Genomic DNA, 24131 nt, shown 5'->3' with positions numbered 1-24131 from the left:
AGGGTGGGGAAAAGTGCCCACAAAGTCAAAATGATGGTAGTATAAAAATGGTGTGGTTGCATCTTGGCTTCTTTGATGCTGTAGTGCAGGGGCCTCCAACCATGGTCACTTTAAGATCTGTGGACTTCAAGTCCCATAATTCTTATCGTTACCCCTGCTGTAGTGTTGTGTACGAATAACCCCTTGGAAGAGAGGCCACTCTGGGCGGCGCTTGAATAACAATCGAGGGACCATAGAGAAGACCTCCACACGTGACCTCCACGGGAACCATAGAGACTACGCCTAAAGGAGAAGGGAGCTGATCTCGCGGGACGTTCCCGTGACGTCACTCCTCCGCGCCGCGGCGCCCCGGCTTCTCGCTGTGTCACCTAGGCTCGCGATTCGGTTTCGGTTGTAGTCATGGAGTACCTCATCGGCATTCAAGGGCCCGACTTCGTGCTGGTGGCCGCCGACACCATCGCGGCTTCCAGTATCGTTCACATGAAGCGCGGTCAGTCTCCGGGTTTTGCTTAGGCTTGCGGGCGGCGGCGGGGCTGGGGACCGTTTGGATGACCCTCGTGTGGTCTTCGGGGTGAGCGACGAAGGCAAGCCAAGGTGCTGCGGAGACCGAGTTGATGCCTCCTTTATGTTCTCGTCGCCGCCGTCTGCAAGACGGTGCTCTTGGGAAAGGCCGAGGGGGTCGCGCTGGCTCTAGTAGGATCCAGTAGAAGTCGAAGGAAACTGTGTGTGTGTGTGTGTGTGTGTGTGTGTGTTTGTATGTATGTAATGTATGTATGTATGTATGTATGTATGTATGTATGTATGTATGTATGTATGTATGTATAAGCTGCCAGATAGACTAAAGAGTGAGGGCCTGGCCTTTTCTAAATTCCTGATTTATTTTAAACCCCCCCCTTCAAATGGGTTACATTCCCCTTCTCATCTATTGATCCCAGAATGTATGGGAGGTCATTGGTGACATTGGGAAAGTTGGTGGGGAAAGTTGGGAGAGTTTGAGGGAGTCTCATAACAAACACAATCCTCACCCCCCCCCAAACTTTAACTTTAAACTGTCCACCATGGACCTCACACGTTTCCTAAGAGGTCCGTAAAGGGTGTGTGCAAAATTTTCACTCTTGAGTGAAAATGTATATGTGGGTCCACCCCATATACTACACTTGGGTACTAAATTGTGTCCTGGATTTGCCCAATACATTTATAAAGTAGCCATACAGTTTGCAGATGCAAAAGCACACTATATTAACATATATAAAAAAAGAAATGATCAAGCTTTGCATGTTTTGTGCAAATAAAGCCATTAGGTTTGCAAGTGACTGGATTAAACATATGCATGCCTATCCATAGAATTAGATTTGTTTAATATTCTGTGATCTTATGCTTTCAATTGCATTTTTAAACATTTTTGTTTACTCCCTTGAACATTTAATATATTAAGCATAAATTTAAATATTTTTACATTACGAAAGCTTAAATATCAATTGTTATTAGAGACGAAGAATCTAAACAATTTGGTGACTTTTTGGCTCATATGTTGGGCTTGCTTATACATTTGTATTTCAGATAATGGAAAGTTAAATGCTGTGGAATTAATTGGAAGAGTCATTATTCCCCCTCCCTTTTTGTTTCTTGGTTTGAAAACATCATACAGGTAGTCATTGATTTAAAACCAGTCACTTAGTGACTTTTCAAAGTTATAACTGCTCTTGAAAAAGTGATTTATGACAGTTTTTTTCACACTTATGAACATTGCAGCATCCCCATGGTAATGTAATGAAAATTTGGGCACTTGGCAACCAGCATGTATTTATGACGATTGCAGTGTCCTGTGTCACGTCATCACCTTTTGTGACCGCCTGACAAGCAAAGTCAATGAGGAAGATAGATTCACTTAACAACTGTGTTACTAACTTAACAACTGTAGTGATTCACTTAACTATGGCAAGAAAGGTTGTAAAATGGGGCAAAACTCACTGAACAACTACCTTACTTAACTGGAAATTTTGGACTCAATTGTGCTTGTAACTCAGGGACTACCTGTATCTGATTAATCTGTTTTTCTGACACCGGTGCCTCCTGTTCTTTTCTTCCTCCATATTGTTAAAGATCATGACAAGATGTTCAAGATGAGTGAGAAAATCTTGCTACTCTGTGTTGGGGAGGCTGGCGATACTGTACAATTTGCAGAATACATCCAGAAAAATGTCCAGCTATATAAGATGAGGAATGGTGAGTGATGCAGCTGAGTCTCTGTGAAAAATAGCCAATAAGAACCAAGGGCTCCATATTACAACTGATTTAGGTGTTGTTGTTTTCAAGTACTGTACGGGGTAGGACTCTCTCCATTCACCTATTTATGTCCTTATCTGTTACTAGACATTTTTGTTTTTCCGCCTGTGGTGAATGATATTCAGCCTGACAGCTAAAAGTGCTATTAGTTTCTTGTACTTGTCCTGTTGTCTTGAAGTTTCTTAGGTCCAGAGTGCATATTCAGATTAACAGGAGTGTATCGAAGTGAAGAGGGCTTTCAGTAAACCCCTCTTACAACTAATATGATTTCAGAAAATGAATGTGAGAATAATAGCTTCAACTGTCCCACATAACATACATGGATTTTTAAAATCCACCTTAATTTCTTTGTGTATCATAGAAGTGATAATTTTTAGAAGTTTTATAAAGCAGTTGACATATTTGATTGACTATAATTACTCCATATGTGTTTGATAAGAATTTTCTCTGACTTTATGTAACTCTACTTCTATAGATTTCTAGTTTTGTCCCCCATCTACACTCAGTTTTTGTGAGCGCAGAATTTGAGTACAAGCATTTTTATACATACATTTAGATATTGCAAGAGTATTTATTAATAAGACTTCAAAGGTTTAGGGTACAAAACTATTAAATCAACAACCACTTGTTGATAAAAATTGAAATGGAAGCTGTCCTATTTTAATACTTATTGTTTTGCATTATAAAATTTAGTTGAAACAGTTGCTTCCAATGAGTCTAGAGTGAATTTCCAGGTAGCCCTAAAATGTGATTGTGTTATTGTCTTAACAATAGGATATGAGTTGTCTCCAACTGCAGCTGCCAACTTCACACGCCGAAATCTGGCTGATTACTTGCGGAGCAGGGTAAGCCAGTCAGCTTTTATTGCCTGTTTGTTTGGATGTATTTTACGTTTTCCCCAAGCCTTGTGGTAAGATAATGTAATGGAACTTGCAGATGTGTCAATTTCATCATTTCCTGATAAGATTATTTATTTATATTTCATATTCCTAAATTGCCTATCTCCCTCAGAAAGGAGCTGTGGATGGCGTACAACATAATGTAACCAATAAATAAAATGTATAAAAGTTAACAGTAAAAATTAAATTAGGATTAAAACTTTTAAAATTATGGAATAATGACAGACATCCAAAGAGGGAAAATTCTAAGATGGCCATTTAATTATGGTTATTACTGGGAGGCAGGTTCATGATCTATGCCAGTGATGGCTAACCTTTTTCTAAAGGTGTGCCAAAACTGTGTGTGCATGCGCAATAACCTCACCAACCATGAGCGACCCCCATCTGAGCATGCATGAACGACCCCCGTGTGTGTGGTGGGAGGAATTTTCACCGTCCCTAGGAGGCTTTCCTGAAGCCTGGGGAGGCGAAAAACAGCCCAATGGCTCAACTGGAAGTTCGGGAACGAAAATGCCCGCCAGAGCTGAGGGCTGCCAAGGGCTGCTGTGCCAGCAAATGTGGCTCGGCGTTCCATCTGTGGCATGAGTTCCATAGGTTCACTATCACGGATCTGTGCTCTATCCTTCAAGATAAAAGGTTAATCTGAAAATAATTTCAAGTATAGAAAGGAGCAAGGGAGCATGTTGGGTAAGAAGTCAACTGCCCAGTCTATTTAGAGATTCGCTTTAGTTGGAGGATTTGTCCCCTTTTTAACTTTTTCCATACCCAGCCCTACATTGTTGCTGATCTTGCTATGAGGAGGGTTCCTCCTGTAACTTTATCTTAAGATCCAACTGTTCATATCTTTCAATTCTTTCACTGCTTGAAAGAAACTATCTACAACCTGGTCCCTCCCCAATACATTGAATTTCATTTTCCATAATCCAACAACCTGCGTACTTAAAACTGGCCTTAATATTCTATGATTCTTTGTAGTAGCTTTGTTTCTAAGGACTTCTTGCTTCAGTAGGATCTTGAGGCTGTTGCAGTTAAAGGTGGCAATTGAAAACAAATAACTCTCATGGCTAAGGTCATCTGTGAGAGATTGTGGGAAGGCTTGAATGTTAATAGAAGGTATGTTAGATATAAACCACCAGCCGTTCCAGAGGGCACCATCTTAGAGAAGTTTGTGTATACAAGACTGAGGTAATGAACCGATAGCCTATTTCAAATCAGATTGCTGTTTATAATCCAGTGTATTACAAATAGCTTCCCAGCTGAGATCTGAGTGATCCTACCTTTCTAGCCTTCTGGGTAACTGTGAAGGCCTGACTCTCCCCTTGAGCATTGGAATAGCTGGGAGGTTGAGCAAGGAGGCTGCTTAGTCTGGTATCTGAGGAGAAGTACTTGTTTTTTATGGATTGTTGTAGCCTCCTGCAATCATAAGAGATAGGCAGCCATATAATTTGTGTAAATAAATAGTTTTTAAAAAACTATGATTAAAAGTAAAGTCTGTATACTTAAAGAAACTGAACAAAAGTGTGTAAGTCTGAGATTTAGTTTTTGCCTCCTTTATTCTGATGTGCTAATTAATAGGGATGTTAAGCCAAAAGTGTGGAAATCAGGTTCTGGCCCAAGGACTCGGTAAGGTACATTTGTAGTTCTGAAAGCAAATGAGGTCTTTGATTGGGCTCTTTGATTAGCATGGGGCTAAAATGCAGCCTTGATATTATTGGAGAATCCCAAGGCATAGTTGCCACAATTGAAATTACGCTCTGAATACTTAGATACTGTGGATTGTTCTAAACCAGGGTTACTCAAACTTGGCAACTTTAAGAAGTGTGGTCTTCAACTCCCAGAACTCCCAGGAATGTAAGAATTCTGGGTCTTCAAATTTCACATATTAATGTTGCCATGATTGAGAAATGCTTTCTAAACCATGAAAAAAGCACTGAGTCTCCTCCATTATATATGGAAGGTGATGAAAGATCTTAAGCTCAAACCTGGTTTATTTGTTGCAACATCCATTTGAAAGATCTTAATCTTCCAAGGCTAGCCCATCTGTAAAGTAGGAAAGAACAATCTTTTTACTGTAGATTAAGAGTCAGAATGTGGCTTTCTAAACTTCCTGAATAGTTTATGGTGGGGATATGATGCAAACCATCATAAGCTTGCAGCAACTACAAAACACCTGTTCTGAGCCAGGGCTGTAGAAAGACAAAGGAAGCATTTATGTCCACTTTACTCCTTCCCCTAAGTTCCTTGATCCAGCATTTTTCTCCCAGCTGCTTCTGATATGGTTGGTGTACTATCCCCCCTTTTAAGAAAAATAAATGCAAGCATGTGCGTACTCATGACTAAATGCTGCAGGGCAGAAAACACCATGTGAAAAATGGAAATTGCCTATGATTAGCCTCATGTTTAGAAAATGGTTGGGGTTTTTTTACAGGAGGGAGGGGCCATGGCTCCATGGAGAGGATGATTCTGAGGCAGGCAGTAGGGCCCAGGTTAAATGGTTGACATCTTACAGGTGAAAACTCAGACTCAATCAGGGTAAACCAGTCCGTGCACTAGATCTACTGAGTGTCAATTCCAATAATCATCAGTGATCCATTTGTGGAGGAACTCCGCTAGAGCAGTAGTCTCAGTTCAGCAGTGCCCACTGTTTGTGCTCTTGTTCAGGCTTGTGAGTTTTTAATTTGGAATGAGTTGCAAAATATCCCTGTCTATTCCTTAGTTGCAGATCAGATCCCTGTGAAGGTAATCTGCAGTTACCCTTCAGCAGATTCAAAGCAATTTCTGCAGTCAAATGAACATGAAACAGATCCCGCATTGCAACAGTATAACAGTAGATACTTCATACTGATAACCCTCGAAGGCCACAGTTACTTTTATGCCTTCCTTGGAAGCTTCCAACCTCACTGTCCTTATTGCTGTGAAAAAGGTATCCCTTTGTTTTAGCCAGTGTAGCACTCCAATGTGCCAAAATGTGTGTCTTTGCATGCGTCCCCTTTCTCAGCTTGAAATGATCCCACCTACAGAAGAGTTCATCATTCCCAGGGGGTAAAAAGCATCGGGTTGGAAGCATTGAGCTGTTTCATGCCCAGAACATGGCAGTTTGGAAGCAGCAGGATGACAGAACCTGGAAATTCAGTGAAAAAGAGACATGCTTGTAAATGGTCTTTTCACTGGCAACTCACTCCGAATTATGTTCTTTGCATTGAAGCAAGGATAGGCCACATCTTTCAAGGTGGAATTAATGTAGTTATATATAAACCATCATTGTTCCAGGGGGCACACATAGCTTGTAAGCTAGAACCCTTGACTTGCCCACAATAACCCTTGCCTTCCCAAGAAACCAATATATGGCATCTAGCCATCAAAATGTTTCCTGTTCTTGCACAATCAGTACATTATGCGATTATTTTTTTCATTCATGATGCCATTTATTTTTTCTTTTCTCAAGCTGTCCTAACATCTGTCTTATTCATCTGCACATCTGGGGCATTTCATTGTTGCTCCATTGGCATTTATGTTTTTCCTCTCATAGCCCAAGCTAGCCTGGCACATTAATTGATTGATGTAACTTACTGTACTTCGATTTATGTTTGAAAATATTGTGTCTCTTAATTTTTATCTGCGTGGAACTGAAGACAAAGCATGAGACATTTGCGATGGCCTGTAAAGTAAATGCCAAACTCTATTTTATTGCTTTCATGGGTCATTTTGATTAATTATTTATGGTTGGTTTGGTTTGTGCACCTCCCAGAATAACGTGGTTTGAGTTGGGTGGCCAACTCAATAGTTTGCATGGATGCATGCATAGATATGTGCTTCATTATGCCATCCTGCTTTTGCTGTTATAAGATTTCTTTTCAAATCCAGCACTTGCAAAGCAAAACATAATACCCCATCCCTAACTACACACTAACAACTTCAAATAACAGAAAGAAATTAAACCATAAAAATAAGCTGAAATAAGGCCTTCAGTTCTCAAGCAAATCAGCAGATTCTGTTTAATTTCTTTCCAAAGACAAGCTAACACAATAGTGTACAGCAGTATTGTTTGATGTAAAAACTGAACATGAAGCTTAAAATAAGTGTCGCAATATAATAAATATTGTTAGAAGATGGTCTTTGTATATATACAATCTGGGTGTGTCAAAATAATTGTCTTAGTCTTTTTGCAAGAAACTGTCTCCTTTAAAAAAAACCACTGTTTTAATCTTGATTTTCTTATATATTTCTTGACCCTCAATTGTGTTAGATAGAGCCGTGATGGTGCAGTGGTTAGAATGCAGTACTGCAGGCTACCTCTGCTGACTGCCAGGAGTTCGGCAGTTCAGTTCTCACCAGCTCAAGGTTGACTCAGTCTTCCATCCTTCCGAGGTTGATAAAATGAGGAGCCAGAATGTTGGAGGCAATAGGCTGACTGTAAACCGCTTAGAAAGGTCTGCAAAGGATTGTGAAGTGGTATATAAGTCTAATTGCTATTGCTATTTCTCTTTCATTCTGTTGAAATGGTTAATCATCCAAATTAAGACATCTAAGACAGTGACTTTCTAACATCTCCTTGAACATAGAGATCATTTTCAAGCCCACTACCGTGGCCCAATCTGGTGCCCTGCACTGTTTCCTACAGTCGCTCCCTCGCCTGAAGAAACCATGGTTTGCCATCCTCATGTTAGAGTTGGAACTTTTATTTGACCTGAACTGCCATTTTCATAACTCAGGGGGAGAACTGGAGCATGAGGGGAGGAGGTAGACACATATATTTACTGCTGGATTGATCTGGACTGTGTGATGAGTATAATTTTACAATACAGGCATCACTCAGCTCATACTAACTTCTGCCTTGAACTAAAAGATAAATGTATCTTTCTTAAAATCTAATCTGCAAATTGGAATATAATTAGAAACCCGTCCTTAGTGGGATTAAGACCAAAAACCATTTCAGTTTCTACATTGCAATGGTTAAATATCAATTATGTCCTTGAGTTCCAGTTTCCTAATTGTTTTTTTTATTTGTTTCTCTGTTTCTGTTTAATTCTAATTTTTCTGCAGAATAATACTTTCATTTTGGGAAATTGTCATTTGACTTGGTCTCTTGATTTTCAAATGAACAGCAACCTGGCCAATTTTTTCCTGCTGTTATATATTCTGCAGGTTATCTTCCTCCTCCTCCTCCTCCTCCTTAGCTCTTAAGAAAAGGAGGATCAAGAAAGGAATATTCTACAAACTACCCTCCTTCTCCTAGGCTGTAAGGAAGATCTCAGTAGAGATCTCCCCTTTCACCCCTCCCCCCCTGCAAGGATGTGTCTGCATACAATTACTGGTCTTTTCCCAAATGTTCTCCCAGCTGCCTGCTGCCTGTTTTCATGGCCTTGCAGGTTCACGTGACCTTTGGAGCAGATGGCCCAGGTGACACTGGCTTGGAGCATCTTCACTAACGAAGGCAATTTAACATGCCACTTGGCAAAGCCGGGTTAGCAGGATGTGACATGGTGAGACCATGTCTCCTTCCTCTGCATGCCAGGTCCCTGGAGGCCTGATCCTGCCTTTTGCGCTCTCTCCCTCCCTCCCTCCCCTCCTTCCACGCCTGAGTTTGCCTTCTAGCTTACCTGCTCCAGATGGGCTACGCAGCAGGGAGGACACTGGCAGAAGCAGATGTGTTTGTTTACCGGAGATGAAATGTTGCGCTCTTGCAGATGGCAGGGCCCTCCAGCAAACGGTGCACTTTGACACCACCATCATGCCACTTGGTGCAGCAGGGAGGGAAATGCCTCCTTCCTCTTTTAGCATTGCCCTGTGTTGCATTCTGAATAAAAAGCAAGTCCTGATTGGCACTTGACAGCATTGGAGAATCCCCCTTTTTTAAAAAAATCTTCCAATCTCTACAATATATTTTAGGAAGGCAGTGACTGCAATCACTTGATTTGGGTGTAAACTCACTGTTGGCGATATATAAAGTCACTTTATGAGCAATGTTATTTTCAATTTATTTTCTAATGATTTCAAATTTAAATTTTTTGGCAAATTTTGGTTGTTGGGGGAGGGGGGATAATGGCAACTCACTAGGTTAACATTTATCTGCCATAATTCCTAAGGTTCTTTATTTGTAAGTCATATGAAATCCTTCTAATGTAGTCTAAGTGACCAGATATAAGTCAAGGTAGTTTTTGACTTCTGACTGATCGCTTAGTCATGGGTCAGCAACCCGCAGCTCTTTCATCCTTCTACTGCGGTTCCCTATCATTCAAAATATGCATCACAACTGCCAATGTGCAACATTTGCTGGCATGTGATTTATTGAGCTTTTTACCCCCCAGTAGTCCAGCCATGGATAAATCCAAGAAAATAAAAGTTTCAGAAGAAAACAAAACATTTAATTTAACTACATATGCTAGTTTTGTAGCTGCTCAGTAAATAGTCAGGCACCAGAAGGATTTTGTGGCTCCCGGTGTTTTCTTTTCTGTGGGAAATGGGTCCAAATGGCTCTTTGAGTGTTTAATATTGCCGACGCTTGGCTGAACCCAAATTTGAAGTTCCAAAAGCTTCCCCCTCCTGGTCACCTGATCACATTTTGGGTACTTTGCAACCAGCCCACCCTTATAGCCGTTTGCAGCATCCCCATGTCATGTGACTATGATTTATAATGTTTTGGATTTTTTTGCTGGAAATTAGCACTTACATCCAGTTTCCAACAAAAAATGCCCATTCCAGCCAATGAGTTTGCTTGACGACTGCCATAAAAATTGTCATAAAATCAGGCTGGTCACACAGGTGCCTCAACTTACAACCGTCATGGTATATTAAGGAAATTCCAGCTCCATGATGGTCATAGGCCAAGGCCTGCTTGCATAGATAAAGTCTGAATATGAAATTGCAGAAAATCTGAGAAGATATCAATGCAGGGAAGTGACTTCATGGTAGAACTGGTGCTGATAATTCCCAGAGTCTGGATATGCCCAGTAATTTACTGCTCGGACCCTTCCCTGTCAAGTGATTCTAATTGCAAGATGCATTAAAAGGGAATCCTTTCATTTGCTCTGAAGGTTGAGATGTCAGAAGGGCAGTGCTATGTAGCATGCACCGATGAAATCTCACATTAGGGTAAGCTGTGAGATCTAGAATTAAAAATGTAACACATAGAAAATGGATAGTCTAGAGCCAAACTGGTTTGCGAATCCACATGTGGTTTTATACATTTGTTGGTAGCTAGTTTAACATTACACTTGCATGCACCTTTTACTTATCAATAACTCCCATTCTATTTCATTGTGGAGGGATTGGTGAATATGTACGTATGTGGGCGTAGATATGAAAAGGGGGGGGGGAGATGAGAGGGACCTACCCTGTTTTCCTGAAAATAAGACCTCCTTGGATAATAAGCCCAATCATGCTTTTGAGTGCATGCGCTAAAATAAGCCCTCCCCTGAAAATAAGCCCTTCCCAAAAATATTGCAACATAGCAGCAGCCATATGGTGACCATGCTCACCGCCCTGTGCACCCCAAAAATAATAAGACCTCCCCCAAAAATAAGGTCAAGTGTTTATTTTGGGGGTGAAAAGAAAGTAAGACCCTGTCTTATTTTCGGGGAAACACAGTAAAAGTTCTCGCGATTTTCAAGTTGTTTGCTATGCCCAGTAGCTGTAGGATCAGGTAAGCTTTCCTTTTCAGCAGATTCCTTCTTTATAAACTTGGAACAAACCAATGGAAAGTTCCTTTGCAAATCTTTCCGTATGAATGACTTGGAAATGCCCCAAATGGGTTTTTCCCCAGTGACTTTCCACTTTTGCTGTAAAATGAGAAGAATTAAAGGAGTCGTATACTTGGAACCGGGACATTGAGATTTCACCCGCATCAATTTATTTCTCAATTTGGCATCCTCTGCCCCAGCTTGATTGATCTCTTGCTGCCTTAAATTTTCTTCTCTGTGAATTCATACCATCATTTTACACACTGTGAACATTTGCATTTTCCATGTGCAAGCAAATGTTTCTTATTTATAATATTTTGTTTTGTGGTTTGTAATTCTATATTGCCCATGCTAAATATTGGTAATTTTCTATTGTCCATGTTAAATATTGGGTTATATCGAGGAAACCAACAGTAATTAACTCCAGAAGTAAATAATATTTCACATTTGGTGGCCTGGGTAGAGAGAAAGGCATCTGTTTATATTTGCATGTGTATATTGGCCACAAAATGCCACTCTGGCTATATGCAGTCCGGATTTGGAATTGCCCAGAAAATTTGGTGGGTGGTAGGTTTTCTTCATAATACTTCTCTGAGACACAACAGCTACGTATTTGAAAAAACTTTAAAGGTTAAAACAGAAGTGGAACTATCAGGTACTACAGTTCCCATTCTCCCTAGAGTTTAGCCATGTTGGTTTTGACTGATGGGAGTTGGAGCCCAGACAACTTCTGGGAGGGTTTTAGAGCCCTCTGAAGATAGTTGGATCTGCTATCTTGGTTAATAATCACTGGGAGACTCATGGTTTAGACCAATGCTCTCATGCCCTACTTGGGAATTTCTGGGGCAGCTCTTTGTGGCCTCTGAAATGAATTGGGGTCTAATTGAGCCTGACAGTTTTTGAGCTAAAATGTCAAAGCACATTGCTGGTCCTTTTTATAAGATGCATAAGTTTGATAGGACAATCTGTTTCATGTTACAGCTTCCCTCAAAATATGTTGGGTGCTCTCATTTGTTTCACAAAACCCCACATTTTAGTTTGCTTTATAATTCAAAGAAGTATCAGAGCTTGATGGCTCTTTCCCCAAATTCTTAATTTTAAAGAGCTGTGTTATTAAAATGACAAAGAAGAAAAATAATGTTTTTTAGAGATATGGAGGGAAAAGGAGCAGTCTTCTCGGGCAAAAAAATTGACCTTTCAGTTACAACAGATCATTCCCTCCCCCCCTCCCCCCGAAACTTGCCTTTATCTTGCAATATCTTCAAGATAATTTTCCTGGTGAGATGCTCCCTATTCAGACCCACTTCCTCTGGCCTGATGTTCTCCAGTATTCTGGGCAGTATTCTAGGTGCTCCTTGTGAATGTCCAGGCTGATTAGTAATTCTTACTTTAGTGTAACTTTATTAAATTTTAAAAACTAAACATAAAATGATATTTAGAAGGGGGAGAGGAAGAGCCCCCCCCCAAAAAAGCTAACACTATAGAAAACGGGGGGGGGGGATGTAAAGAAGTAGCTTCCAATTTTATTTACAGCAGTTATTAGTTTACAAGATTACTATATGCAGAAAAGAAAAGAAAAGTGAGCTTTTATAATCCTTCTGGGGGATGATTGATTGGTTGATTTGAAGCTATCAGTGAATATGTTGATAGAAGATAAAGAAAATTAAGATGAACCCATCAATATAGATAAAGTTAAGACTCTCCCCTTTCATTCATTGTGCATCAGCTTATAGTGTGATGAATCTCATTGGCTTTTCTGTACATTCTGTCTTAATGTTCTTGGATTTTCTCTTTTCCACAAATTACCATTTCCTCCCAACTAGATATTGTATATATAATATAATGTATATAATGTTCAATATTGTGAACATTGGAGGTGGGTGTGGGCAAATGAGGCGAAACAGCTTTAGTTCAAACGCTTTATTAATATCACTAGCTAACGGCAACTGCTTTAAACAATGAATGAACAGAACAGAGGTTTCCCCATCTGACAGCTCCTTAAATACCCCACTGTCAGATGGCTTATAATACTAAGTGTCCCTTTCCAGATTTTTAAGAGCCACAAGGTACTTCCCTCTGCTCTTAATACTATTCTTTTCTCAGTCCTTAAGAAGTCATTTTTCAATAGCTGTTTTCTACTTGGGAACTTATGCTGTATGGATTTAAGCAGGCTTTTCTTACCAATTCATGAACCATGTTTCTTTTAGATTCCCACAAGACAAATGCTAACTTTCCCACACTCTGGAATGTTGCAGATATCAAGTAAATTGTCAGTACTCTCAAGTAAACATGACCAGATGAGCCAATTCTGTTTGTAAGGCTGCTTAACAGAATCTTGCAAGTTTGAAATTACAAATCTCCCACCATCTCCTTAACAGTCTGATCCATTAAGAGAGCGCCTTCCTAGGTTTCTTTTTTAGCCTGTTGAATAATTGTGGGCTCCACCTCCTCTTGTCTTGTCTGATAATTCACTTGGCAGCATCTCTTCCACTGGTCCCTCAAGGTCATTCCCACACTCCATTACACAAATTTTAGAGGGCTTAGAGTCATGGGCTATGCTGGGTTTTGCAGTTACCATATTTTTTGCACTATAAGATGCACACACCCCCAAAAGTAGGTGGAAATGTCTGTGCGTGTTATGGAGCAAATATTGCATCACAGACCGGGCCGCAATGGGGGAGGGAATTGGTGCGGCGACAGGCAGCAGTGGCAAACGGCCTGTCACGCCACTGCCTATTGCCACCACCTGTTGCTGCCGCCGCTGTTCATCCCTGCCACCTATCGATTGGATCGGCCTCCCGGAATACCACCGATCACTGTTTCAAGGGGCGTGAATCACTGCTGCCTGTTGCCACCGTTCGCCATAGCGAACGGTGGCCGTGGCAATAGGCGCTAGCGATCATCACCTGGAACAGCTGATTGGCAGTATTCTGGGAGCCCAATCCAACTGCCAATAGGTGGCAGTGATAAATGGCAGTGGTGAGAGGCAGCGGCAGCAACAAAATAGACTGTGGTCCCAGGAGAAAAAAAATCCATTGTGCGGACAGTTTCACCTATGGGAAATTTCTTCCATAGATTCAAGAGCTGTTGGCTGAAACGATATAGGGTTTCCTGCCTGAGCAGGGGGTTGGACTAGAAGATCTCCAAGGTCCCTTCCAGCTCTGTTCTGTATAACAGCATGTTACAAGAGGCAACCGAAGAGTCTTAAGTCTTAAAAGGTTTAGACAAAGCCGTGCAAGATTTTCATGGCCGAAACAAAACAATTTTTTGTTTTCTTGTTTTCGTCTCCAAAAGCTAGGCGTGTCTTATGGTCTGGAGCACCCTATAGTGCAAAAAATACAGTATGTCCCAGGAGCTAAAAAAAAGGCAAAATTAGGAGATAGAAAAAAATGTGGCTGAAAGCAAAATGATGTTAAATATATTTATCTTTATGATAAAATTAATTATATGCAGTTAAGATAATTACAAGTGATTACAAGTGATTTCCCCAAGTTTGGACTTAGAATTCAGTGCCTACTTTTTGAAGAGCTGTGAGGCCACCTTTGAAGTTTTTGCTAGCTTTAGGATGTGCTTGTGTGAGTGATGTGTTTGCGCACGCATATGTGAATCTACACTTCCCAACACATTCATTCTGGCTGGCTCTGTATTGCGAAGATATTCAACACTTCGACATTTATAGGTGATACAGAAATTTGAGTACCTATGAACACCTGTAACCAAGGGACTGAAGCAGAGAAAGACCCTTGTTGCCCCAAACCCATTGATAATCTGTGGGCATCTCATCAGCCAGAGGATGCTTTTACATGCTATGCATGTCCCAAAGCACACATGGGGCAATTAACGTTGTGTCAGCACAAATCCAGAGAGTTTTGATTCAAGTTGGTTCTCGCTGGTTTTGCATAGTGAATCACTTGAGTCCCTGGAAACCGAGTGGAATCTGCATCCGTTTGGAAATGCAGTTTCCAATGCAAATGCAAATGAGGAGTTCTGCATTTTCTTTGGTCCTTGTCTTCCTGTTTATCTCTGAGAATGGAAAGGTGACTCTTGAGGTTGCATAAAGAATTGCAGGGTGCCACCCCTCTCTTTCCCAACCCATGCATTACCATTCCCCTGTCAAATGTAGCTTCTTATGAAGCATTTAATTATAGGTGGCTCAACCTGGCCTGGGTCCAAAGGCAGGTTATCGGCTCCTTGCTGATTGTCCACGCTTGGTGGGATGCCTTCCTCGCACCCCTATTCCCTTTTCTTCCTCTCGCTTGTGACTTTGGCTTCCGCCAGATGTCGGATGCCAGTCTCTCTCTTTTTCCCCCTCCCATCATTTGTCACCAATTTTGCTGTGTGTGTTGGTGGTGTAGTTGTCACCACTGTTCCTTCCAGTTGTAAATGTTGAAGGATGTCACGCTCTTTCTAATCACTGTTGTTATTTTAAATCAGAATAATGGGGTAGAGACTGCAGTCCCTTCCCCCATTTTTCCAGCATTGTACTGACATTATTTCTAAATACTCTGCCTGAATCTTCCCTTTTGACTTGCCCGCCCACAAGTTGAAACTTTCCTAACTGCCCTTTAAAAATATTATCAATCGCTGTAATTATAACTTGTAATTATAAAATCTAAAGTGGATCTTAATGTTTGTTGCTAGGGTTCACAGTTTACAGGCAGGTAGCAATATTTAATTGAGGTTTCAGTTGTTACTCAGCTACAACACCCTGAGGACCAGCTATATTTTTTCCCTGCAAGTCAACATGTACCCACCTTGTCAGCAAAGGCAGACCAGATGTCAGGTGCAAGAAGTCAGGAACCAGGATAAAATTGAAAAGTACTACAAGTTTTATTTCATGCTGTACACAAGAATCTGAACTACTAATGCAGTGCCCCCCCCCCCTATCTTTTGGGCACCAGGAACCGGTTCCATGGGGAAAGTTTTTCCTGGGAACTGGAGGTGGCCTGGTTTTGTCCATATACCATGGATGGGGCTTTACTTGTTTGCGCAGCCCAGTTGCTGGCATACCATGGACCAGTGCCGGTCCACAGACTGGGAATTAAGGACCCCTGTACTAATGGTTAAGGCAAACTGGCATCAGATAGGAGTCAATGGACTTTGAGGGGGGTTAGGGGAACTTAGATCCCTTACAGGGGCGTAAAAACTCTAAACCAGTGATGGCAAACCTTTTTGGCACTCAGTGCCTAATACAGAATGTGCGCTCGCCAGGTGGTCTTTGTATGCGCCAAAGTGCCAGAAACCCAAAGACTGGTGCTCTGGCGTGACACTCTGGTGCACGCAAAGACCAGCAACGGCGCACGTACCCACAAACAGGACTTGCATGCCACAGATTCACCATCAGAGCTCTAAACTGATGATGCATTTGACCCCGCCCTCAAGCTTAGCCTGGTCATCATCTACATCAGAAGCAAGTAAATAAGGTTCATACTAAGGATACAGGGGAACAGCAGGGAGCTTCCATAACTAAATCTAGATTTAATTTAATTTAATTTAATCTATACTTTAGAACACTTCAGTTACCTCTTGGTGGGCTTTGCATTGTAGTCTGAAAAACTCTTTGGAAGGGGAAGCTGGCATCCTTCTCCAGCCTTGTGTCTTCCAACTACCAAATCCCACAACTCCCCAGCCAGCATGGCCATCCTTGCTAATCACACCATGGACCTCCACAATGGGATCTTGGTGCCTTGTCCACAGCTTGTCTGTAGGGAATGTCACAAATGCTGCTCTTGCAATCTCTTCCTTTTATATTTGGATAGCCCACTTTTCCATTCAAGAGTTGCTGAAAACATCATTGAAAACCAAACACTAAAACAATTAAAATGAAGCAGCCCCCAAAAGCAAAAGACATGCAATTCCCCCCCCCCAAAAAAATATCAAACGGTTTGCTTTCAAACCTACATCTTAGTTTCTTTCCCAAAGTTGAGAGTAAAATATGGGGAGCATCCCACTCTCATCCCCCATGCCTCAACCCAATTAAATGTTGACATTCGTGGCTTCTTTAAAAATGCCTTAGTGGTAGAAGTTCCTGCCTTAACAGGTTCAGGAGAAGATAATTTCTTTATGAATTTATGGGGCTTATTGCATATATCTCTTATTATGCATTGCACCAGAGCTGCTAGTGTGTAGCAGCTCTACCTTATGGAAATGTACCCAGCTTAGTATACAAGACCATGGGCAAATTGAATTTATGATTGGCATCAAATGAGAGCAGAAAGGTGATTTGGGGGTAGCTTTTGCCCTAAAGTGTAGCTCCCCATGTCTCTCCCTGCAAATCAGGGGAAAAGTGAAAAGAGTCATAAGAAAGAACTTGGAGTGCCTTCTGCAGTCCCCTGTACCCAAACAGCCTTCCCAATCAAGTTGCTGCACAGCTGTCTGGCTCTAATTAGCTTGTGCATCATTTATGTATGTATGCTTTGACATCTGACACACATACACGGCTCAAAGTTGGCATCTAGAAGCCATCATGTTTGTGGTCCGGAACTTGATTCACCAATTACAGTAGAACTTTGTGTTGACGGCTTCTAGATGTGCAAGATGCTTAGGTGTAAATAAAGGAGTGTTAACACAGGCTAATTAATGCCAAGACTGAGGAGCAGCTTTCCGTCCCAAACATTTCTAACATTTCCCCATATTTCTTTCTGAAAATAATCTCTTGTCTGCAGAGTCTGATGGTTTAATAATATCCTAAAAGGAACGTATCCTCCTGGGTAGAAGTGAGAAACCTGTAGCCCACGAAATCTTACTCTAATCATAGTCCCAAATTTCATGGGGCAATTGGTGGAAGTTGGCCAATTTCCTTCTTCTTTTTTCAGGAGGAAAATAAGTCTTTATAAGTCTTCAATTATCTGTTAACACTTTTAAAAGAAAGGGAGGAAAGATCCCAACACATTTATCCCAAACCGGTGATGGGGAGACCTGAGCAATCATCAAAGTGAGAAGACTTTTTCTACCCAGTTTTGCCTCTGGTCACCTCAACTTTAAGCCCTCTTGCTGCGAGCTCAATAGAAATGGCCACAGTTTTATTTATTACCATAGAGATGAATCTTAATCATTTCTGAGTTTTAGGTTTAAATGGGGAAACCTTCCTGCTCCTTTTCTATGCCTGAGATTCGAAATATTGTTGATGTTGTATCATTTTAGGAGTCTGCTGCTTCAACCATCTTGGCTTCTTTGGAGAAAAATGAATAAAATTATATATTGTCCAACTAGGGTTCAAACAGAAGTCTCTTCCCCAAACTGATGCCTTGGCCTTCAGTTCCCATAATTAGGTTATATGGACAGGAACAGAGGCATGGCTAGAACACAGGTCTCCCCAATCCTAGCCTGCTGCCTTAACCCCACCCCAAATTGGCTGTTTGCATTTATTAACTAGCAGTTCAACTTTCTCCCTTCGTGAGCAATGATAGGTTACAAATAATCCATCTTAAAACCTTAAGTGGGACTCCTACAAACAGACCAAAAATTTCTACTGATTTGTAATGTTCAGCATTACATGTGGCAACTAACCTAGCATTAAATAAATCAATATCAACTTTGTCCAGTCCACTTTATGGAGGGTTAACATTCAAATGCCAAGCTCATTTTAAAACTTGAACATTGGAGTGTACTCCATCCTCACAGCTTGGTGATCTCTAAAGGTGTTGGGATAATATCTTATACTTTAAAGCAGCTGGCTGAGGAATTCTGGGACTTGAAGTCCACAAGTCTTAAAGTTGCCAAGTTTGAAGGCTTCTGCTTTAAAGGATGGCAATCACAAATCTAACTGTATCTTAGTTTTAATCTGATTCATTTTTTTTTCAATCTTAACCTTCGCAGATAATTTGGGCTATATCACCCATTATTTCAAACTAACATGGTTGATTGACACATACACATCCTTCCCCTTGGTTTTGTTGCAGAGTCCTTATCATGTCAACCTGCTCCTCGCTGGCTACGATGAACAAGATGGCCCTGCCCTTTATTACATGGATTATCTTGCCTCTTTAGCTAAAGTTCCCTTTGCAGCCCATGGCTATGGGGCGTTTCTCACGCTCAGTATTCTTGACCGCTACTATAAACCAGGTGAGTTTGACAACTATGAAGCAGAGGTTTCATCTTTATAAAGCAAAAATGTTTGTACATTGATATTTGTAGAAGGCCGGTTTGGCATTGTTGTAAGTCAGGTATTAGCAATCAAAAGTTAGGCACATGGAGCTCACCAACGTTTCTGGACATTTGGAAGCAGAGTCGCCTTGGACTGTGAGATGGCCGGCATATAAATTTAATAATAATAAATCTAACACACTATAACACAGTATAATGCTTCTCAAAATCTGTAGAGAACAGTCTATAGACTTTGGTAACATAAAATCCTCACTATTTCCCTAAATAATTTTTTCTAGGTTCCAGATTCTTAATGCAGATTTAAAAAAAAAAAAAAAAAAAACAGATGGTTTATTTATACCCTGCCTTTATTATATTACATTATAAATAAGGTGGCAAACATATACATCACATCTTCCTCCTCTTATTTTCCGCACAACAACAATCCTTAAGTGATGCATTGGTGTGAGAGAGAGACGTTCTGGCCCAAAGTCTCCCATCTGGGTTTCATGGCTACGGTGGGACTTGAACGCACAATTTCCTGCTTTCTAGTCCGGTGCCTTAACCGCTGGACCAAATTGGCTCTGGTTTCAATCCAGTGTATGCTGTGTTGGTTGCCCTTGGCTCTTCCGTTGAAATCAGTATGAAAAGTTTGCTCAAACTAACTGTTGTCCTGCAGAATTCAGTGGGATATATGTCCAATTAGTTCAGTCTGCAGAAAGCATTAAAAAATACAATGTGTGTGCCAAGCTTGCCCTTTCTTTTAAGCTGTTTTAAGATGTTCTTGGCTGCCTTTTCCTTCCTGCAGCTCCATCCCCCACCCCCACCCCTGTGATGGAACAGAATTAGGCCGCCCCCCTCATCCCCGCCTTCTCCCATATTTTTGTCACACTCTTGTTGTTCTCAGCATGGATGAAGCTTTCTTCTGAAATGTAAGAATAGCTGAGGCACTCTGCACACGTGCCACTTCCATTGTTAAAACCCAACGCCCAACAGGGAGCGAAGCACTAAAAGTCTGCGGAGGAACACCTCCTCGCTCCCTTGAGGGATTCGCAGCCAAGCATGGACAGATGGAGCTAATTTAAAGCCATAATAAGCTCAAGAAGGCCGTGGTGCCCAGTCTCTCCGAGCCCCTGGCCGTGGGAGGCAGAATTCTGCCGGGTTTCCCATTAATGCAGAACAAATTGATTTTGGACGGCTCGTTGGGCCACAGAGCTGGGGCACAGGTGATCGTCCTTACATGTGGAATGAGTTTTCTCCGAGCTGGGAACAGGACTTCAATTCCTTTGTGCACCACTGAAAGGCTGTTCGAACTTCATGAAAGAGGGGTGTTTTTTTTGAGGGGGTGGGGCTCCTAGACTCGGCCACTAATTGAAGCTGTCTGCCGGGGTCTCCTTTCTTCCTTCAGGTATCACCCGTGAAGAAGCAATAGAAGTTCTCAAGAAATGTTTGGAAGAGGTGAGTGACCTGCCTCAGTCCAGGAAACCAATGCAGTATTTGCTTCCCTTTGTTTAGCCAGCGCTTTTGCCTCTCTTCTGCTGCTGAATTCTCATCCCCCCCCCAAATATATATATATATATATTCTTGCCGGTCGGAGGAATCTCTATAAGGCAGCCAGATGTGGAATTGGCTACCAGGGAAGAAACTTCTTTGCTTCCTGATCTTCATTTTCTTCATGTCTTCCAGATTCAAAACTCCACATTTTCTTTTTAAAAAGAGGAAAAAGAAACAGGAAAAGAAATGCTAATTGCCTGCCCCTCGGCCTCTTCTGGCCAAGAGTTTTGCCTCTTTCATTCTTATGTTTAGTGATGTTATCATTTTCACTAAAAATTGGAAAAATGGAAATCGGTGCACGCTTAATAAGCAGGATTTGGGGGATGTTTGATCATGAGAAGGTCCCGGTCTAACCAAATATAACCTTTTTAATACTATTTCCAGAGAGGATGGAATGAGAAACTGTTTATTTATTGATATTTATTTGTTTACCTTTTTATGCTGCCCGTTGTTACGTGACATTACTAAGAATCAAAATTCTCTGGCTGAAGGTGAAATTTTCTGGCTGCTATTGAGAGCCTCCTAAAATGCCATCAGGATTAGGAAAACCCCAGCTGCCTTCTCAGTATAAAAATTGCCCAGTAGCTGCTGTCACTCTTTTTCCTTTCTTGCATATTTTGTTAATCAGTTCAGAAAGTATTTTCCCATAGTATGCGCTGATAAATCTGGTGGTTGATGGACCAATTCTTTACTTTGACACAAAAGAAGCTTGCCATGTTAAAATTCCCCCGTTTCTCTTCTGATCCCTTTGATTCACTTCAGTTTATAAGTAAGTTGCTCTGCCAGTTATACCATCTACGTCAGTGTTTCTCAACTTTGCCAAGTTTCAAATGTGTGGACAACTCCCAGAATTCCTCAGCCTGCCAGGGGAGTTGAAGCTCACAGATCTGAAAGTTGCCAAGGTTGAGAAACACTGACCTACACACTACCAAATTTAGAAGTGAAGACACCTTGTTCAGTTTCAAACTGCATCATTCCTCCATCTGAAAAGATGTAAGTTCCTTTACCATCAGCATTGCAGAGAGGACAATACATCATACTCCAGCATTTAATATAATTTGCAGGACTTTTTTTTACCACCAGGCATTGAAGAGGCACATGGGATGAAATTCTCTGTGTTGAGTACCATAACCCCCAACATTCCTAAGAGGAGTCTGAGTTTGTTTTATGCCCTTTAGGTGATGATCAATGCTGCTTAAATGGAATTTTCAAAGCGCTTTTCTTAATTTGTGTGGAGATGGCACCTGGCCCCTTTTCTGGATTTATTCCCCTGATAGGTTCAAGCTGACTTTAATTTCACAGATGCTTAAATATGGACTATACAAGTATGCTGTTGGTGAAATATAAAATAAGACCATCTTTTCTTAAAATGATATCTCTTTTTTGCAGTTCTCAGACAGGCTGAGATTTGCAGGGTCAGCGGTGTGATTTTCCATTTAAAAATCCTCAAATTCTGAGTAAAGGATGGCTCTTTGACTTGCACCTTCATTGCACTCCCCCGTTAATGTTTTATGGGTCTTTGTTTAAAAGAAAAGCAACCTTTCTTGAATGAGCATGCTCCAGATATCTTGGGAAAGCAACTCCCAGAATTCCCAGCCCTAGTTGGAGATGGCGGTTGGAAACATCTGTTCCTATTCCTCTCTATATTTGCAATTTGATTCTAACCTGAGTTTCTTAACTGTCAAAGCAAGGATGGAAGACAGTTTTAATAAACCAGTTTACTGGTGGGGGGATTAGGGCATCAATTGGGCAAAGAAATTGAAAGAGGCTCCTGAGAAATCATACAGATCTTAATCTGATTAGCTGCAAATGCTGAACCAAATGGGTTTCTCTCCCTCTCACAGATCCAAAAACGCTTCATCTTGAACTTGCCTTCTTTCAACGCCCGGTTTATCGATAAAGATGGTATCCACGAAGTGACCAATGTCCCGCTCCTGAAATCAGTGGCCTGAGTCTCCAGGCTCTTCTTCCTTTGCAGTCTCCAATTTCCTTTTTGTACATGTTGGAAAACCAGAACATCTTTAATTCTGTTTCCAAAGGCAAATAAAAATTTAATCTTTCCTGATGCCCCCCTCCCCGACTTTTTAACTACTTTTGCAAGGCTTTTTTGAAATGGTTTCTCATACAGGGGTTAGGCGTGTGTGTGTGTGTGTGTGCGCGTGAGAGAGAGAGAGAGAGCGCTATTGGCCTATGTCTGGTTGATGTTTTTTTTTTCAAAATAAAGTTTTAAAATTTGTTTTAAAATTTCAGATTTTAAAATAGCTTTAAAAATTTTAAATCCATTTAACCGTGGGTTAGGTTTCCATGAAATAGAAGTAAACAAAGTTCCCTTATTCAAATTGGTTCACATCTCCCATTAAAGCACAGGTGTCAAACTCGCTGTGTCATATTGCTGTCACGTGACATTTTACAACATTTTTCCCTTTCGCAGAGCTGGTGTGGGTGTGGTCTGCGTGTGACGCATCCAGGCCGTGGGCAGCCAGTTTCATACCCTTGTTTATCAAACCATAATTGCTGGGGTACAGACACAGAGTAACCATGAACTCAACAAGAGAAGCAGGCAACAATCCATCTGTCTCACCATGCCCCTAAATCAGTGTTTCTGGGTGGACTTCAGCTCCCAGAATTCCCCAGCCAATTTGGGGAATTAAAAACTACACATCTTAAAATTGCTAAGGTTGAGAAACACGGATACATACTTTAGTACATTACTGTACAACATTAGACATTGATGCTAAATTGGCAGAAAATGCTACAGTAGTCATTTTTGGTACATTTTATAAACCCAGCCATTGTCTTGGGATATGTGAATCCTATCTATCTTATCCCCTATCCATCCATCTATCCTATCTATCTATTCTATATAGTCATCCCTCAACAGAAGCAACTCTGGGTGGTGTAATTAGAAGTAAACGCACTACATTCATTTTTTTCTTTTGTCCACATTTTCCATCTTCAGTTGCTTGGTCTTGAAAGTGTGACAAGATTCTTGTTTTCCTTTGCCCTTTCTGCTCAGGGAATGCTGGGAGTCTTGAGTCCCAACATATCTCCAGGGTGTCCACTGATATTATAACTGGCAGTTCTTCCTAAACCAAAACAGCAAAGATGACCAATTTCCAATGCTGTTAGTCTCATCCCCTTTTCACCTTGAATTAATGTCGCTCCTTTAATCGGCCTTTTAATTAATTTCATCACAGATCCCGGTGGCTTTCTGGGTATATTGTCATCAGCCAGAAGTCACAGATGCTTGGACGACACTGAGTTTTTTTCGTCATGGTTTCTGTTCATTAAATATCGGGCTGAAAATGTATTTAACCGAACTGCAAGTCAAGATGATCTTTGTTGTAGATCAGAGGAAAGCAAAACAAAAAACAAAAAAAACCGCACATTTTTTTTTAAAGTAAATGTGTGTTGCACAGAGAATTGCCACTGTTAAATTGGATAGGCACCCTGTGTGTGTGTGTGTTTAAATGTGTGTGTTTGTTTCATAGTTGGTCCTTCCCTACAGGCAGGTGATAGTTTTATGTATATTAATGATTTCGCCCCCAAACAGCCTGGTGGAGTTGGATTAGAATGGAACATATGTTTTGCCTCAGGGCAACGGACCAACTACAAAATCCCCTCTGAC

At 41.1% G+C, this 24131-nt stretch overlaps 1 protein-coding gene across 1 annotated transcript; it reads left to right on the top strand.

Annotated features, from left to right (window-relative positions):
• The first annotated feature begins 316 nt into the window (after positions 1 to 316).
• PSMB2 (proteasome 20S subunit beta 2) lies at positions 317 to 22568 on the top strand. Its single transcript, XM_032228596.1, has 6 exons — positions 317 to 490; positions 2104 to 2226; positions 3061 to 3131; positions 18766 to 18928; positions 20358 to 20407; positions 22348 to 22568. The coding sequence occupies exons 1-6, from the start codon at positions 400 to 402 to the stop codon at positions 22453 to 22455; spliced, it is 606 nt and encodes a 201-aa protein (XP_032084487.1). The 5' UTR covers positions 317 to 399; the 3' UTR covers positions 22456 to 22568.
• Positions 22569 to 24131: the final 1563 nt, after the last annotated feature.

This window comes from Thamnophis elegans, chromosome 12 (genome assembly GCF_009769535.1).
Source record: "Thamnophis elegans isolate rThaEle1 chromosome 12, rThaEle1.pri, whole genome shotgun sequence".
In the NCBI taxonomy this organism is placed as follows: domain Eukaryota; kingdom Metazoa; phylum Chordata; class Lepidosauria; order Squamata; family Colubridae; genus Thamnophis; species Thamnophis elegans.
Note: the sequence above shows the minus strand (reverse complement) of the source record. Positions and strands in the feature narration are given on the sequence as shown.